Source organism: Coregonus clupeaformis, chromosome 21 (genome assembly GCF_020615455.1).
Source record: "Coregonus clupeaformis isolate EN_2021a chromosome 21, ASM2061545v1, whole genome shotgun sequence".
NCBI lineage: Eukaryota > Metazoa > Chordata > Actinopteri > Salmoniformes > Salmonidae > Coregonus > Coregonus clupeaformis.
In genome coordinates this window covers 53,903,586-53,923,518 of record NC_059212.1, presented here as the reverse complement: position 1 = coordinate 53,923,518, position 19,933 = coordinate 53,903,586, and the positions used below count along the sequence as shown (strand labels likewise).

At 47.0% G+C, this 19,933-nt stretch overlaps 1 protein-coding gene across 1 annotated transcript; it reads left to right on the top strand.

The window, feature by feature from the left end:
- Positions 1 to 90: 90 nt before the first annotated feature.
- On the top strand, positions 91 to 18,207 carry cib3 (calcium and integrin binding family member 3). Its single transcript, XM_045206054.1, has 5 exons — positions 91 to 141; positions 14,784 to 14,963; positions 15,858 to 16,005; positions 17,565 to 17,760; positions 18,186 to 18,207. The coding sequence occupies exons 1-5, from the start codon at positions 91 to 93 to the stop codon at positions 18,205 to 18,207; spliced, it is 597 nt and encodes a 198-aa protein (XP_045061989.1).
- The last annotated feature ends 1,726 nt before the right edge of the window (positions 18,208 to 19,933 follow it).

Here is a 19,933-nt window from a genome sequence, read left to right as displayed (position 1 = left end):
CCACACCACACCACACCACACCACACCACAGGCCTGCCTTCATACTGATACGTGCCATGGCACAGAGGTGCCAGGTTGTTGGGCTGAGAAATGGGGAACAAGCAGACGATCTTCACGGCGCAGCAGCTTGATGCGTATCAGGTCGGTGTGTTTGTTTGTTTGTGTGTGTGTGTGTGTCGGTCTATTTATTTAACCCCCTCAGTGTGGTGATGACTTACTCTCTTCAGATAGCTTGTTGATTGAGACAAATTGCTTCACTCATCTAGCTTAGTGTTGCTTTCATGTGGGTACTGTAATTAGTGAATGTTGGTACTGTAATTAGTGAATGGGGGTACTGTAATTAGTGAATGTTGGTACTGTAATTAGTGAATGGGGGTACTGTAATTAGTGAATATTGGTACTGTAATTAGTGAATGGGGGTACTGTAATTAGTGAATGGGGGGTACTGTAATTAGTGAATGGGGGTACTGTAATTAGTGAATGGGGGGTACTGTAATTAGTGAATGGGGGTACTGTAATTAGTGAATGGGGGGTACTGTAATTAGTGAATGGGGGGTACTGTAATTAGTGAATGGGGGTACTGTAATTAGTGAATGGGGGTACTGTAATTAGTGAATGGGGGTACTGTAATTAGTGAATGGGGGGTACTGTAATTAGTGAATGGGGGTACTGTAATTAGTGAATGGGGGTACTGTAATTAGTGAATGGGGGTACTGTAATTAGTGAATGGGGGTACTGTAATTAGTGAATGGGGGGTACTGTAATTAGTGAATGGGGGTACTGTAATTAGTGAATGGGGTACTGTAATTAGTGAATGGGGGGTACTGTAATTAGTGAATGGGGGGTACTGTAATTAGTGAATGGGGGGTACTGTAATTAGTGAATGGGGTACTGTAATTAGTGAATGGGGGGAGTGCATAGATACAAAACACAGGTCTTGGCACACTTTTTATTTTGTAGCTCTGTTTGCTAAGAAAACAGACACAGCAAACATAGAAACGGTCAGGTGCTTAATGTGATGTTATGGACCACAGCTGTGTGGTCGTATTCAGGTCAAACAAACCAAAGCTAGCGAGACAACCATAGCACATTGTTTAATCTGAGCCACAAGTCACTTCTTTCATAAAATGAAAAATGAAATTCTAAATAAAACCTCTTGAATTGTTGCAGCTGTGAGTCATTATTATGTAATAGTGTTTTTGTTGCTCCTAATTAGTCTGTGGTTGCATTTGCAGGACTGCACATTCTTCACAAGGAAAGAAATTCTAAGGTGAGAGGATTACTATTATAGATGATGCTTCGTCTTTGCAAAGGGAAAACAGTTAAGTATACTGTATAACTAACTACAGTGGCTTGCGAAAGTATTCACCCCCCCTTGGCATTTTTCCTATTTTGTTGCCTTACAAACTGGAATTAAAATGCATTTTTTGGGGGGTTGTATCATTTGATTTACACAACATGCCTCCCACTTTGAAGATGCAAAAAAAAATGTGGGTGTGAAACAAACAAGAAATAAGACAAAAAAACAGAAAACTTGAGCATGCATAACTATTCACCCCCCAAAGTCAATACTTTGTAGAGCCACCTTTTGCAGCAACTACAGCTGCAAGTCTCTTGGGGTATAATAATAATAATAATAATAATAATAATAATAATAATAATCTATAATCTATACGTTTAGCACATCTAGCCACTGGGATTTTTGCACATTCTTCAAGGAAAAACTGCTCCAGCTCCTTCAAGTTTGTCATAAACCGTCGTGGATGTGGTGGAGGAGTCAAGCGCAGGAAGCAGAGGTTTAGTCCAACAAGACTTTTAATAGTCTCAAATGCAAGATAACAAACCCCGACCTCGATAACACGAAGTGGCGAGGGAAAATTACGCACACGCGTAAAACACTAAACATGGAAAAATGACACGGAAAACAAACACGTATCATATACAAAGTGGCAACGGAAAAACAACACACAAATACCCTAGATTACAACACGGAACTTATAAGACACGTAATCAACTCTCAAACAGACACAGATGTGACAGACAGACAAAAGCAATCAAACTCAGAAACATAGAGCGGTGGCAGCTAGTACTCCGGGGACGGCGAACGCCGAAGCCTGCCCGAACCAGGAGGAGGAGCAGCCTCGGCCGAAACCGTGAGGCCGGGGTCGGCCCCAGCCGCGCGCCGACCCCGGCCTCGGGGACGGCCAGGAGGACGCGGACCCGGGCGCGTGGGATGCCCATGGTGAAACTCAGTCAGGAGGGATGGATCGAGTATATCCCTCCTGGGCACCCAGCACCGTTCCTCCGGACCGTACCCCTCCCACTCCACGAGATACTGGAGACCACTCCTCCGGCGCCTCGAGTCCAAGATGGTCCGGACCCTGTACGCCGGGGCCCCCTCGATGTCCAAAGGGGGCGGAGGGGTCTCTCCTATCTCATCTTCTTGGAGTGGGCCAGCTACCACCGGCCTGAGAAGAGACACATGGAACGAGGGGTTAATATTTTTATACTCAATTGGCAGTTGTAACCTGTAACACACCTCGTTCAATCTTCTCAGGACTTTGAAGGGCCCCACAAACCGCCAAGCCCAGCTTCCGGCAGGGCAGGCGGAGGGGCAGGTTTTGAGTCGAGAGCCAGACTCGATCTCCCGGTGCGTACACCGGTCCCTCACTGCGGTGGCGATCGGCGCTCGCCTTTTGGTGACGGATGGCACGCTGCAGATGGACATGGGCAGCGTCCCACGTCTCTTCCGAGCGCCGAATCCACTCGTCCACCGCAGGGGCCTCGATCTGGCTCTCGTGCCACGGTGCCAGGACCGGCTGATAACCTAAAACACACTGGAAAGGTGTTAAGTTGGTGGAGGAGTGGCGGAGAGAGTTCTGGGCCATCTCTGCCCAGGGGATGAACCTCGACCACTCCTCCGGCCGGTCCCGGCAATAGGACCTCAAAAACCTACCCACATCCTGGTTGACACGTTCCACCTGCCCATTACTCTCTGGGTGGTACCCCGAGGTAAGGCTTACCGAGACCCCCAACCGTTCCATGAACGCTCCCCAAACTCTGGAAGTGAACTGGGGACCTCGGTCAGACACAATATCCTCGGGGACCCCATAGTGCCGGAACACATGGGTAAAGAGGGCCTCAGCGGTTTGTAGGGCAGTAGGGAGACCCGGCATGGGAAGGAGACGACAGGCCTTAGAAAACCGATCCACAACGACCAATATGGTGGTATTCCCCTGGGAGGGGGTAGGTCAGTTACGAAATCCACCGATAGGTGGGACCATGGTCGTTGTGGAACGGGCAGGGGATGTAGCTTACCCCTGGGCAAATGTCTAGGCGCCTTACACTGGGCACACACCGAGCAGGAGGAGACATAAACCCTCACATCCCTAGCTAACGTTGGCCACCAGTATTTCATGCTAAGACAGTGCACGGTCCGGCCAATACCTGGATGTCCAGAGGAGGGTGATGTATGAGCCCAATAAATAAGACGATCACGGACCTCGAGCGGAACGTACGTCCGCCCCACAGGACACTCGGGGGGAGTAGGGTCGGTACGCAGTGCCTGCTCGATTTCCGTATCGACCTCCCATACTACCGGAGCCACCAAACAAGATTCCGGCAATATGGAAGTAGGCTCGTTGGACCTCTCCTCCGTGTCATACCGCCGGGACAGGGCGTCTGCCTTACCATTCTGGGACCCTGGGATGTATGTGATCTTAAAAACAAACCGGGTTAGGAACATATTCCACCTAGCCTGATGAGGGTTCAATCTCCTAGCTGCCCGGATGTACTCCAGGTTACGGTGATCAGTCAGAATGAGGAAAGGGTGTTGAGCCCCCTCAAGCCAATGCCTCCACACCTTTAGGGCTTGGACTACGGCTAACAACTCCCTGTCCCCAACATCATAGTTGCGCTCCGCCGAGCTGAGCTTCTTCGAGTAGAAAGCACAGGGGCGGAGTTTAGGTGGTGCGCCGGACCGCTGTGACAGGACTGCCCCAATACCGGTCTCGGACGCGTCTACCTCAACCTGGAATGGTAAAGAGGGATCCGGATGCGCCAGCACCGGAGCCGAGGTGAACAGGTTCTTAAGTTTGACAAATGCCCTGTCCGCCTCAGCCGACCACCGCAAACGAACCGGACCCCCCTTTAGCAGGGACGTAATGGGAGCTGCAACCTGTCCAAAACCCCGAATAAACCTCCGGTAGTAATTAGCAAAACCCAAGAACTGCTGCACCTCTTTTACAGTGGTTGGAGTTTGCCAATTACGCACGGCCGATACCGGTCTACCTCTATCTCCACACCAGACGCGGACAACCGATAACCCAAAAAGGAGACGGACTCCTGGAAGAACAGGCATTTCTCTGCCTTGACATACAAGTCATGCTCCAACAGTCTTCTCAACACTCGGCGCACCTGGGCTACATGCTCGGCTCTTGTAGAAGAGTACACTAGGATGTCGTCGATGTAAACTACTACACCCTGCCCATGCATGTCCCGGAAAATCTCGTCAACAAAGGATTGGAAGACTGATGGAGCATTCATTAACCCGTATGGCATGACGAGATACTCGTAATGACCCGAGGTGGTGCTAAATGCTGTCTTCCATTCATCCCCCTCCCTAATGCGCACCAGATTGTACGCGCTCCTGAGATCCAACTTTGTGAAGAACCGCGCTCCGCATAATGATTCCGTCATCGTCGCAATCAGTGGCAGTGGGTAGCTGTATTTAACTGTGATCTGATTGAGACTACGATAATCAATACACGGGCGCAATCCCCCGTCCTTCTTCTTCACAAAGAAGAAACTCGAGGAGACTGGGGAAGTAGAGGACCGTATGTATCCCTGTGCCAAGGACTCGGCTATGTATGTCTCCATAGCCGCTGTCTCCTCTTGAGACAGGGGATACACATGACTCCGTGGAAGAGCCGCTCCTGTTTGGAGATTTATCGCACAGTCCCCCTGTCTATGAGGAGGTAGCCGTGCTGCCCTCGATTTGCTAAACACGAGTGCTAAATCCTCATACTCGGGGGGAATGCGCAGTGCGGGCACTTGGTTCGGACTCTCTACCGAGGTCGCCCCTACGGAAACACCTAGACATTTCCCTACACACTGAGCAGACCACTCCATAAGAGCCCTCTGTTGCCACGCTATGGTAGGATCATGGGTGCTTAACCAGGGAAGGCCCAACACCACGGGGTACGCAGGAGAGTCAATCAGATAAAACTGAATGATCTCCTCATGACCCCCTGCGTCGTCATAGTCAGTGGTGCTGTGACCTCCCTGATCAGGCCCGACCCCAACGGCCGGCTGTCTAATGCGTGGACAGGAAATGGATTGTCTACCGGCCGAAGGGGAATCCTTAACCTACTACAAAATGCCCGATCAATAAAGTTCCCAGCTGCGCCTGAATCTACTAGCGCCTTATGCTGGGAATGAGGTGCCACCTGTGGAAACCTCACAGGAATACTCATGTGACCAACAGAGAGCTCTGGGTGAGTGGGGCGCCTACTCACCTGAAATGACTCCCCAGTGCATGGCCTGTTGTCACCTCTCCCAGGAGACCCTCCCCAGCACCTGGCCGCAGTGTGTCCTCCACGACCGCAGGTGGTGCAGGGGATGGCCCCCCTCGGGTTCCCTCTCCTCCTCTCTCTAGCGCCAGCACCCCCTAGCTCCATGGGAATCGGCTCGGGGGTGCTGGAGGGTGGACTGGACGACCCCCACTCGGGACGTCCGCGGGTAGCCAGCAGGGTATCCAGACGGATGGAAATGTCCACCAACTGGTCAAATGACAGGCCAGCTCCCTACGAACGTCCTCTCGTAGACTACATCGGTACTGGTCGATGAGGGCCCTCTCATTCCACCCCGCATCCGCCGCTAGTGTCCGGAACTCCAGTGCGAACTCCTGTGCGCTCCTCTTCCCCTGTCGGAGGTGGAATAGACGCTCTCCCGCCACTTTCCCCTCAGGGGGATGATCGAAGACAGCCCTGAAGCGGCGGGAGAACTCCGCGTAGGTGATGGTAGCGGCGTCTATTCCCCTCCATTCGGCGTTGGCCCATTCCAACGCCTTGCCGGAGAGACAGGAGATGAGGGCGGAGACGCTCTCGTATCCCGAGGGCGCCGGGTGTATAGTGGCAAGGTACAGTTCTATCTGCAGGAGGAATCCCTGACACCCGGCTGCAAAACCGTCATATGCCCTCGGGAGTGAGAGCCGAATGCCACTGGGTTCCGGTACTGAGAGAGGAGGACTGGCCGTTGGTGATGCGATGTTGTAAGGGTCCTTGGCCACCTCAGAGTTCACCAATCGGCGCAGGGCGTTGGACACCTCGTCCATGGCGGTCCCGAGTTACTGGATCATGGCGTCCTGGAAATTGATCCGGTCCAGCAGGGATTCGGGTGCCGCCGCTGATCCTGCTGACTCCATGATGGTGTGTTGTTCTGTCATAAACCGTCGTGGATGTGGTGGAGGAGTCAAGCGCAGGAAGCAGAGGTTTAGTCCAACAAGACTTTTAATAGTCTCAAATGCAAGATAACAAACCCCGACCTCGATAACACGAAGTGGCGAGGGAAAATTACGCACACGCGTAAAACACTAAACATGGAAAAATGACACGGAAAACAAACACGTATCATATACAAAGTGGCAACGGAAAAACAACACACAAATACCCTAGATTACAACACGGAACTTATAAGACACGTAATCAACTCTCAAACAGACACAGGTGTGACAGACAGACAAAAGCAATCAAACTCAGAAACATAGAGCGGTGGCAGCTAGTACTCCGGGGACGGCGAACGCCGAAGCCTGCCCGAACCAGGAGGAGGAGCAGCCTCGGCCGAAACCGTGACAAAGTTGGATGGGTTCCGCTGGTGTACAGCAATCTTCATACCACAGATTCTCAATTGGATTGAGGTCTGGGCATTGACTAGGCCATTCCAAGACATTTCAATGTTTCCCCTTAAACCACTCGAGTGTTGCTTTAGCAGTATGCTTAGGGTCATTGTCCTGCTGGAAGGTGAACCTCCGTCCCAGTCTCAAATCTCTGGAAGACTGAAACAGGTTTCCCTCAAGAATTTCCCTGTATTTAGTGCCATCCATCATTCCTTCAATTCTGACCAGTTTCCCAGTCCCTGCCGATGAAAAACATCCCCACAGCATGATGCTACCACCACCATGATTCACTGTGGGGATGATTCACCTGTGACACAGGTGTTGGGTTTGCGCCAGACATAGCGTTTCCTTTGATGGCCAAAAAGCTCAATTTTAGTCTCATCTGACCAGAGTACCTACTTCCATATGTTTGGGGAGTCTCCCACATGCCTTTTGGCAAACACCAAACGTGTTTGCTTATTTTTTTCTATAAGCAATGGCTTTTTTCTGGCCACTCTTCCGTAAAGCCCAGCTCTGTGGAGTGTACGGCTTAAAGTGGTCCTATGGACACATACTCCAATCTCCGCTGTGGAGCTTTGCAGCTCCTTCAGGGTTATCTTTGGTCTCTTTGTTGTCTCTCTGATTAATGCCCTCCTTGCCTGGTCCATGAGTGTTGGTGGACGGCCCTCTCTTGGCAGGTTTGTTGTGGTGCCATATTCTTTCCATTTTATAATAATGGATTTAATGGTGCTCCGTGGGATGTTCAAAGTTTCAGATATTTTTTTATAACCAACCCTGATCTGTACTTCTCCTCAACTTTGTCCCTGACCTGTTTGGAGAGCTCCTTGGTCTTCATTTTTATTTTTTATTTAACCTTTATTTAACCAGGTAAGCCAGTTGAGAACAAGTTCTCATTTACAACTGCGACCTGGCCAAGATAAAGCAAAGCAGTGCGATAAAAACAACAACACTGAGTTACATATGGGGTAAAACAAAACATAAAGTCAAAAATACAACAGAAAATATATATACAGTGTGTGCAAATGTAGCAAGTTATGGAGGTAAGGCAATAAATAGGCTATAGAGCAAAATAATTACAATTAGTATTAACACTGGAATGATAGATGTGCAAGAGATGATGTGCAAATAGAGATACTGGGGTGCAAATTAGCAAATTAAAAAACAATATGGGGATGAGGTAGTTGGGTGGGCTAATTTCAGAATGTCTGTGTACAGGTGCAGTGATCGGTAAGCTGCTCTGACAACTGATGCTTAAAGTTAGTGAGGGAGATAAGAGTCTCCAGCTTCAGAGATTTTTGCAGTTCGTTCCAGTCATTGGCAGCAGAGAACTGGAAGGAATGGCGGCCAAAGGAGGTGTTGGCTTTGGGGATGACCAGTGAGATATACCTGCTGGAGTGCAGACTACGGGTGTGTGTTGCTATGGTGACCAGTGAGCTAAGTTAAAGCAGGGATTTGCCTAGCAGTGATTTATAGATGACCTGGAGCCAGTGGGTTTGGTGACGAATATGTAGTGAGGGCCAGCCAACAAGAGCGTACAGGTCACAATGGTGAGTAGTATATGGGACATCCAATTTTCTGAGTAGAGTGTTGGAGGCTATTTTGTAAATGACATCGCCAAAGTCAAGGATCGGTAGGATAGTCAGTTTTACGAGGGCATGTTTAGCAGCATGAGTAAAGGAGGCTTTGTTGCGAAATAGGAAGCTGATTCTAGAGCGACATCATTGATATACACAGAGAAAAGAGTCTGCCTAAGAATTGAACCCTGTGGCACCCCCATAGAAACTGCCATAGGTCCAGACAACAGGCCCTCCGATTTGACACATTGAACTCTATCTGAGGAGTAGTTGGTGAACCAGGCGAGGCAGTCATTTGAGAAACCAAGGCTATTTAGTCTGCCAATAAGAATGCGGTGGTTGAAAGAGTCGAAAGCCTTGGCCAGGTCGATGAAGACGGCTGCGCAGTACTGTCTTTTATCGATCGCGGTTATAATATCGTTTAGGACCTTGAGCGTGGCTGAGGTGCACCCATGACCAGCTCGGAAACCGGATTGCATAGCAGAGAAGGTACAGTGGGATTCGAAATGGTCGGTGATCTGTTTGTTAACTTGGCTTTCAAATACTTTCGAAAGGCAGGGCAGGATGGATATAGGTCTGTAACAGTTTGGATCTAGAGTGTCACCCCCTTTGAAGAGGGGGATGACCGCGGCAGCTTTCCAATCTCTGGGGATCTCAGACGTTACGAAAGAGAGGTTGAACAGGCTAGTAATAGGGGTTGCGATAATTTTGGCGGGTAATTTTAGAAAGAAAGGATGCAGATCGTATAGCCCAGCTGATTTGTAGGGGTCCCGATTTTTCAGCTCCTTCAGAACATCAGCTGTCTGAATTTGTGTGAAGGAGAAGTGGGGGGGGCAATGGCAAGTTGCAGCGGAGGGTGCAGAGCTGGTGGCCGGGGTAGTGGTAGCCAGGTGGAAAGCATGGCCAGCCGTACCAAAATGCTTGTTGAAATTCTCGATTATTGTAGATTTATCGGTGGTGATAGTGTTACTGTTTCCTAGCCTCAGTGCAGTGGGCAGTTGGGAGGAGGTGCTCCAAAACTTTATAGTGCCCCAAAACTTTTTGGAGTTAGTGCTACAGGATGCAAATTTCTGTTTGAAAAAGCTAGCCTTTGATTTCCTAACTGATTGTGTATATTGGTTCCTGACTTTCCTGAAAAGTTGCATGTCGCGGGGGCTGTTCGATGCTAATGCAGTACGCCACAGGATGTTTTTGTGCTGGTCAAGGGCAGTCAAGTCTGAGGAGAACCAGGGGCTATATCTGTTCTTAGTTCTGCATTTTTTGAATGGGGCATGCTTATTTAAGATTGAGAAAGCACTTTTAAAGAACAACCAGGCATCCTCTACTGCTTGCTAAAGTGTTTTAGGGAGCGTTTGACAGTGATGAGGGGTGGTCGTTTGACCGCGGACCCATTACGGACGCAGGCAATAAAGGCAGTGATTGCTGAGATCCTGGTTGAAGACAGCGGAGGTGTATTCATGGGGTACATTTGTCAGGATGATATCTATGAGGGTGCCCATGTTTACAGATTTAGGGTTGCACCTGGTACGTTCGTTGATCATTTGTGTGAAATTGAGGGCATCTAGCTTAGATTGTAGGTTGGCCGGGGTGTTAAGCATATCCCAGTTTAGGTCACCAGCAGTAATAATATAAATAATAATATGCCATTTAGCAGACGCTTTTATCCAAAGCGACTTACAGTCATGCGTGCATACATTTTTGTGTATGGGTGGTCCCGGGGATCGAACCCACTACCCTGGCGTTACAAGCGCCGTGCTCTACCAGCTGAGCTACAGAGGACCACAAACTCTGAGGATAGATGGGGGGCACATATGGTGTCCAGGGCACAGCTCGGGGCTGAGGGGGGGTCTGTAGCAAGCAGCAACAGTGAGAGACTTATTTCTGGAAAGGTGGATTTTTAGAAGTAGAAGCTCAAACTGTTTGGGCACAGACCTGGATAGTATGATGGAGCTCTGCAGGCTATCTCTACAGTAGATTGCAACCCCACCCCCTTTGGCAGTTCTATATAGACGGAAAATGTTGTAGTTGGAGATGGACATTTCTGAATTTTTGGTGGCCTTCCTAAACCAGGATTCAGACACTGCTAGAACATCAGGGTTGGCGGAGTGTGCTAACACAGTGAATAACTCAAACTTAGGGAGGAGGCTTCTGATGTTAACGTGCAAGAAACCAAGGCTTTTACGGTTACAGAAGTCAACAAATGATAACGCCTGGGGAGTAGGAGTGATACTGAGGGCTACAGGGCCTGGGTTAACCTCTACATCACCAGAGGAACAGAGGAGGAGTAGAATAAGGATACGGCTAAAGGCTTTAAAAACTTTTCTTCTAGTGCGTTGGGTACAGAGAATAAAACGGGGCAGATTTCCGGGCATTGTACAATAGATTCAGGGCTTTATGTACAGATATGGAAGGATATGAGTACAGTGGAGGTAAACCTAAGCGTTGGATAACGATGAAAGAGATAGAATCACTGGAGGCATCGATTGAGTCGGTCTATGGGGGGTGGGACAAATTAGCTATCTAAGGCAGGTTGAGCTGGACTGGAGGCTCTACAGTGAAATAGTACAATAAGAAATAACCGAAAAGAGCAATAAGCAAGGCATATTGACATGGGAGAGAGGCATAAAGCAATCACAGACCCCCCCCCAGATCCCCTGCTACAGACCCCCCTCAGCCCCCAGCTGTGCCCTGGACACCATATGTGAATTGATTGCCCCCCATTTATCCTCAGAGTTCGTACTGCTTGGTGACCTAAATTGGGATATGCTTAACACCCCGGCCATCCTACAATCCAAACTAGATGCCCTCAATCTCACACAAATTATCAAGGAACCTACCAGGTACAACCCTAAATCCATTAACATGGGTACCCTCATAGATATCATCCTGACTAACTTACCCTCTAAATACACCTCCGCTGTCTTCAACCAGGATCTCAGCGATCACTGCCTTATTGCCTGCGTCCGTAACGGGTCCGCGGTCAAACGACCACCCCTCATCACTGTCAAACGCTCCCTAAAACACTTCAGCGAGCAGGCCTTCCTAATTGACCTGGCCCAGGTATCCTGGATGGATATAGATCTCATTCTGTCAGTAGAGGATGCCTGGTTGTTCTTTAAAAGTAATTTCCTCTCAATCTTAAATAAACATGCCCCATTTAAAAATACAGAACTAAGAACAGATATAGCCCCTGGTTCTCCTCAGACTTGACTGCCCTTGACCAGCACAAAAACATCCTGTGGCGTACTGCATTAGCATCAAATAGCCCCCGCGATATGCAACTTTTCAGGGAAGTTAGGAACCAATTAGGAAAGCAAAGGCTAACTTTTTCAAACAGAAATGTGCATCCTGTAGCACTCCAAAGAGTTTTGGGACACTGTAAAGTCCATGGAGAATAAGAGCACTTCCTCCCAGCTGCCCACTGCACTGAGGCTAGGAAACACTATCACCACCGATAAATCTACAATAATCGAGAATTTCAACAAGCATTTTGGTATGGCTGGCCATGCTTTCCACCTGGCTACCACTACCCCGGCCACCAGCTCTGCACCCTCCGCTGCAACTTGCCAATGCCCCCCCCCGCTTCTCCTTCACACAAATCCAGACAGCTGATGTTCTGAAAGAGCTGCAAAATCTGGACCCCTACAAATCATCTGGGCTAGACAATCTGGACCCTTTCTTTCTAAAACTAGCCGCCGAAATTGTCGCAACCCCTATTACTAGCCTGTTCAACCTCTCTTTCTTAACGTCTGAGATCCCCAGAGATTGGAAAGCTGCCGCGGTCATCCCCCTCGTCAAAGGGGGTGACATTCTAGATCCAAACTGTTACAGATCTATATCCATCCTGCCCTGCCTTTCGAAAGTTTTTGAAAGCCAAGTTAACAAACAGATCACCGACCATTTCGAATCCCACCGTACCTTCTCCACTATGCAATCCGGTTTCCGAGCTGGTCATGGGTGCACTTCAGCCACGCTCAAGGTCCTAAACGATATTATAACCGCGATCGATAATAGACAGTACTGTGCAGCCGTCTTCATCGACCTGGCCAAGGCTTTCGACTCTTTCAACCACCGCATTCTTATTGGCAGACTAAATAGCCTTGGTTTCTCAAATGACTGCTTCGCCTGGTTCACCAACTACTTCTCAGATAGAGTTCAATGTGTCAAATCGGAGGGCCTGTTGTCTGGACCTATGGCAGTCTCTATGGGGGTGCCACAGGGTTCAATTCTTGGGCTGACTCTTTTCTCTGTCTATATCAATGATGTCGCTCTTGCTGCTGGTGACTCTCAGATCCACCTCTACGCAGACGACACCATTTTGTATACATCTGGCCCTTCATTGGACACTGTGTTAACAAACCTCCAAACGAGCTTCAATGCCATACAACACTCCTTCAGTAGCCTCCAACTGCTCTTAAACACTAGTAAAACTAAATGCATGCTCTTCAATCGAACGCTGCTGGCACCTGCCCACCCGACTAGAATCACTACTCTCGACGGGTCTGACCTAGAGTATGTGGACAACTACAAATACCTAGGTGTCTGGTTAGACTGTAAACTCTCCTTCCAGACTCACATTAAGAATCTCCAATCCAAAGTTAAATCTAGAATCGGTTTCCTATTTCGCAACAAAGCCTCCTTCACTCATGCTGCCAAACATGCCCTCGTAAAACTGACTATCCTACCGATCCTTGACTTTGGCGATGTCATTTACAAAATAGCCTCCAACACTCTACTCAGCAAATTGGATGTAGTCTATCACAGTGCCATCCGTTTTGTCTCCAAAGCCCCATATACTACCCACCACTGTGACCTGTACGCTCTTGTTGGCTGGTCCTCACTACATTTTCGTCGCCAAACCCACTGGCTCCAGGCCATCTACAAATCACTGCTAGGCAAATCCCTGCCTTATCTTAGCTCATTGGTCACCATAGCAACACCCACCCGTAGTATGCGCTCCAGCAGGTATATCCCCAAAGCCAACACCTCCTTTGGCCGCCATTCCTTCCAGTTCTCTGCTGCCAATGACTGGAACAAATTGCAAAAATCTCTGAAGCTGGAGACACTTATCTCCCTCACTAACTTTAAGCATCCGTTGTCAGAGCACCTTACCGATCACTGCACCTGTACACAGCCCATCTGAAATTAGCCCGCCCAACTACCTCCTCCCTATATTGTTATTTATTTTGCTCATTTGCACCCCAGTATCTCTATTTGCACATCATCTCTTGCACATCTATCATTCTAGTGTTAATACTAATTGTAATTATTTTGCACTATAGCCTATTTATTGCCTTACCTCCATAACTTGCTACATTTGCACACACTGTATATATATTTTCTGTTGTATTTTTGACTTTATGTTTTGTTTTACCCCATATGTAACTCAGTGTTGTTGTTTTTATCGCACTGCTTTGCTTTATCTTGGCCAGGTCGCAGTTGTAAATGAGAACTTGTTCTCAACTGGCTTACCTGGTTAAATAAAGGTGAAATAAAATAAAATAAATAAAATAAAATAACAAAAAATGAATGGTGCTGCTTGCTTGGTGGTGCCCCTTGCTTAGTGGTGTTGCAGACTCTGGGGCCTTTCAGAACAGGTGTATATATACAGAGATCATGTGACAGATCATGTGACACTTAGATTGCACACAGGTGGACTTTATTTAACTAATTATGTGACTTCTGAAGGTAATTGGTTGCACCAGATCTTATTTAGGGGCTTCATAGCAAAGGGGGTAAATACATATGCATGCACCACTTTTCCGTTATTTATTATTTTTTAGAATTTTTTGAAACAAGTTATTTTTTTCATTTCACTTCACCAATTTTGACTATTTTGTGTATGTCCATTACATGAAATCCAAATTAAAAATCAATTTAAATTACAGGTTGTAATGCAATAAAATAGGAAAAAACGCCAAGGGGGATGAATACTTTTGCAAGGCACTGTAAGCCTAGGCAGAATATGACACTTAACCACTGATAGGTTCTTACTCCAAATTTAGCTGCTTGGATTTTGTTCAGTTCTGCATCGTGCAACCTTTCACTAGGGTGAATGTTATTCTGTACACATGTAACAGTAGACCAAAGATACTGGGACATACATACTGTATGTTATCCGAGCTCACATGTCAAAACAAAAGACTGAGACCAACGCTTCAGCTTTAGACATTGCTTAGGTTGTATACTGTACCTACAGCAAAAAGCTGCAGTTTCGAAATAGTTTACTATGCTACAACAGTACATTTATATTTGTTCACTTCACCAATCGACCTACTTTTCTTTTAAATCTGTTATTATCTGATTTGATGTAGAAAGTGGACATTATCCAGTCTGCCCATCTGATATACTTCAGGTTCAACTTTCTTTCCCCCCCTCCTAGACTATTCGACCGTTATCGAGACTTGGCACCACACCTCGTTCCTCTCGACTACACAGACCAGCCAGATGTGAGGCTACCGTACGAGCTGATTGGCAGCATGCCAGAACTGAAGGTGTACCCCCCGGTCCCGTGCTTGAACACACACATTAGTGGATACGCCCCCCAGATTACACCCTATTCCCTTTATAGTGCAGCTATTTTGACCGGAACACTATATAGGGCATAGGGTGTTATTTGGGACGCATCAAATGTGTCTATCTCAAATGTGTCTATTCATTATTAATACACAACTAATTGACAGTAGCCTCTGAACGGTTGGTTATATGTTACCTGACTCTAATAAACCATATGAAGGGCTGGGCGACCTACAGGGCACAGAGTACGATTGGGTCCACTATGAGCCTCTTTACACACACCATGACAACAGCACAAACAACTGATGTCAGTACTCCTATATTTCCTGTCCTGTCCCTCTGGCTTATTCCCTGTGGTCGTTTAGCGGAGGGGGTTCAGTGAACCACACTCACGTGATGGATAACCTTGCGTGAGACGTAATGACTTGTGTTAGCATCTCATCACTAATGCCAAGGCCTTAGCTCAGTGAGCTAACACAGTCATGCAGGGGAACCAGGGTTCAAATCCCGTGTCAGTCCCCTTGTTTGGTCTCTCCAACAGAGGATTGCTGACTTGTGTTCGTTTTCCGGGCTAATGCAGAGGCTTTAGCTCAGCAGGCTAACACATTAAAGTGCTACTCGGGTTCAAACCCAGTTAGTCCAAGTGTTTGGTCTCTCCTCAGGACAACCCATTCCAATTCCCTGACTTATGTTAGCTCCCCAAGATAATGCCAAGGCTTTAGCTCAGCAGGCTAACACAGTCATGCAAATTACCTAGGTTCAGTAACAGTGTTGCATCTCTCAATCAGAGGATTGCTGACTTGTGTTAGCTCCCCAAGCGAATGTCAAAACATTAGCTCAGCGGGCTAACACAGTCATGTGTCTCTCCTCAGGACAACCCGTTCCGCCAGAGGATCGCTGAGGTTTTCTCGGAGGACGGAGAGGGAAACATGACCCTGGATGACTTCCTGGATATGTTCTCCGTGCTGAGTGAGATGGCTCCACGAGACCTGAAGGCCTACTACGCATTTAAAATCTACGGTTAGTGTGTGAGATGTGTACGCCTTTAATAAGATCTATTGTCAGCGGGTCAGAAATACTTCTGGTTTGCTCTCAAAGCAGGTTTGGTTATGTGAAATAATCTTCCCAGCAAGAAATAATATAATTTTACATAATCAGCACCTTGATGTTCCATTTATAATAATATGCCATTTAGCAGACGCTTTTATCCAAAGCGACCTACAGGCACGTGCGCATACATTTTTACGTATGGGTGGTCCCGGGGATCGAACCCACTACCCTGGCGTTACAAGCGCCATGCTCTACCAACTGAGCTACAGAGGACCACATTTCCTTAAATATTTCCTTAAACAATAACACAAAAGCACAACGTGAGTTTCAATTCGGCTAATCTATATTCACATGTTCTTATTTAGCAGTAACATGTATGGGTCTCTGTCTGAGCCATCTAGCAGTAACATGTACGGGTCTCTGTCTGAGCCATCTAGCAGTAACATGTATGGGTCTCTGTCTGAGCCATCTAGCAGTAACATGTACGGGTCTCTGTCTGAGCCATCTAGCAGTAACATGTACGGGTCTCTGTCTGAGCCATCTAGCAGTAACATGTATGGGTCTCTGTCTGAGCCATCTAGCAGTAACATGTATGGGTCTCTGTCTGAGCCATCTAGCAGTAACATGTATGGGTCTCTGTCTGAGCCATCTAGCAGTAACATGTATGGGTCTCTGTCTGAGCCATCTAGCAGTAACATGTATGGGTCTCTGTCTGAGCCATCTAGCAGTAACATGTATGGGTCTCTGTCTGAGCCATCTAGCAGTAACATGTATGGGTCTCTGTCTGAGCCATCTAGCAGTAACATGTACGGGTCTCTGTCTGAGCCATCTAGCAGTAACATGTATGGGTCTCTGTCTGAGCCATCTAGCAGTAACATGTATGGGTCTCTGTCTGAGCCATCTAGCAGTAACATGTATGGGTCTCTGTCTGAGCCATCTAGCAGTAACATGTATGGGTCTCTGTCTGAGCCATCTAGCAGTAACATGTATGGGTCTCTGTCTGAGCCATCTAGCAGTAACATGTATGGGTCTCTGTCTGAGCCATCTAGCAGTAACATGTATGGGTCTCTGTCTGAGCCATCTAGCAGGAGTAGTATAATAACCACGCTCGGAGGACTCGAGGGCTGTGAATGATTGATAAGGGCATTGTAGAGGGGCCCAGACAGGCTGCATGGACGGGGCCAGCCTGTACTAAAAAGGCCTTGCATGGTCAGTGGTGCTAAAGTCCCCCTAATTAACCGGCGATGACAGATGAAGATGTTTCACCGCAGGCGGCGACGCAGAGACACGACCACGTCACGGTTCAAGAAAACGCAAAGGAAGGCTCTGTTCAGAATGGCTTAGTTACAGGACAGAAAGAACCTGTCTGCTTCCCGAATGACACCCTATTCCCTATAGTACACTACTTTTGACCAGGGACCAAAGTAAGCTGTAAACTAAAAGAGGGAAATTTGAACTTTAAACCTTTAACTGATCATTTGAATAAAAACAACCTACTACTCTTTCTGTTACTCCTCCAATCCTCTCAGACTTCAACAATGATGACTTCCTGTGTAAGTCTGACCTGGAGAAGACGCTGAACAAGCTGACGCGGAACGAGCTGACGGAGGACGAGGTCAGGATGGTATGTGAGAAGGTGATCGACGAGACCGACCTGGACAACGATGGACGTCTCTCACTAGAGGACTTCCAGCACATGATCGTCCGTGCTCCAGACTTCCTCAGGTCTGTGACCTGACAAGGGAAAACTTAAACGTTAAACTTGATTTGCAGTGGTTGTAACCTGACCAATGGCCAAGTGTTTTTCCTAGTCAGTTCTTATTAAAACTTTAATTTAGCCAAATAACTGGGAACTCAGAAAAGAACGAGCTCAGACTGGGAAGCTCCTGACGTCAGTGATCTTTAGGTGGGAGAAGTCGGAGCTCTAGGATGATGTCAGAGTTTCCGACTTGTAAATTCTGAGTTGGATGACTGTTCAAAACACATTTTCCCCAGTTGGGTGTTGTCTTGAACGCACTGAAGTCAAAGGTTTCCCAGTTCTGAGTTGTCTTGAACGTACTGAAGTAGGAGGTTTCCCAGTTCTGTGTTGTCTTGAACGCAGCATAACTAATTCAGAACAAATTCTAACACATTTACTTTTTTTTCCACAGCACTTTCCATATAAGGATATGAAGACTAATGAGGACACTGGACACTACGATCTTCTACCTTGGATCCAAACATTTTCTCTACCAAAGATGTTATAGGGACCTTTAAAGTGTGCACTATGCAGGCTTAGTCTAGTTGTTTTTAACTCTGATGTAGGCCGGAGCCAGCCCACTGACCTGTTGACAGCTGAATAGTCTATTATTACAGAGTTACCGTAGCTATCAGGACAGGGCTCATTAGCTATGACGGCCAACAGTAGATTTGTATTCTCATCTATGAAGGCTCAGTTACACCAGGCTATAAAATAAACATCTGCCGCCATATTTCACTGAACCATGGAGGGGCAATGGAGGGTGAGGCAACTGTGTCATGGACGAATTAACTCTCCATTTTAAACTCATGGGTTCAGCTAACAGTCAATTGTCCTTAATCATTCTGGATACATTCATACAATCTGTCATTTAAAGGGGCAATCTGGAATTCAAACAACAACAAAGCAGTCGGTCACCCCAACTCTTTTTAGTAAACAGCTGAGGGATGGGGCTGGAGAAATGTAACCACTCTCAAATTCATAGATGGAGCTATGGATGCGAGGACTGACCATCCATGAGATCAAAATGATAGTTTCAAGCAATACCGTGTTTGTTTACAACAACAAAAAAGGTAAAACAAGCACGTATTTGGGGTTCTGATAGGGTAAGACACTTGAACTAAGCTCATGAGGAATGTATACGTTTATTCTTCAAGAATCAATGACTATATATTAATATTAAAGTCCAAAAACGTATGTACAAATCCCAGATTGCCCCTTTGAAATAAAAATGTTATGAGTCATTGCTCTTTAAAATAATCTTATTTTATTAAATCAAAAGTACAGCTATCTATAAAACTGTAGATCCATTTCAATATGATTTTAGAAAGTACAGTACAATGAAAGTAGATCTCGTCTCCCTTTTGAATGTGATATATTTAAAACAGTATTTAATTTTTTCTCAAAATGTAATTTATTTCTCATGGTGTACCTCACAATCAACAATGGAATGAAGAAGTGATCATAAAAACAGGAATGTAAGTGATATGCATTTTAGGGGTGAACCCTAACTTTTCCTAAAACTACATTTTCACTTAGTCATGCATTGATGTCAATGGGAGACTAACTGAAAATTCGATTCAAGTGGAAGTTAGGATTCGCCGCACACTGACAGAAAGAATAAGGAAGAATGGATAACACATTTTAGAGGGAGTTTTGACAGAAAATGTTTTGACTAAAATGACACACACCTGTCTGTTTTTCTACACTGTTGTAAGATTTCAAGCTATCAAAGAAAAATAAAACAGTAGCCTCCTTTACATTACATTTCGCAGACGCTCTTATCCAGAGCGATTTACAGGAGCAATTAGGGTTAAGTGCCTTGCTCAAGGGCACATCGACAGATTTTTCACAGTCAGCTCGGGGATTAGAACCAGCGACCTTTCGGTTACTGGCACAACGCTCTTAACCACTAAGCTACCTGCCGCCCCTTTGTGCTCACCTCTCCTGTCCATGGCCGCTGGAAGTAGTATGAGGGTGGCTGTGCTGAAGACATCTATAGTAGTTGCTAATACAGGACTAGTAATGTGAGTGGCGCAGTGGTCTAAGGCACTGCATCGCAGTGCTAGCTGTGCCACTAGAGATCCTGGTTCGAAACCAGGCTCTGTCGCAGCCGGCCGCGACCGGGAGACTCATGGGCGGCGCACAATTGGCCCAGGG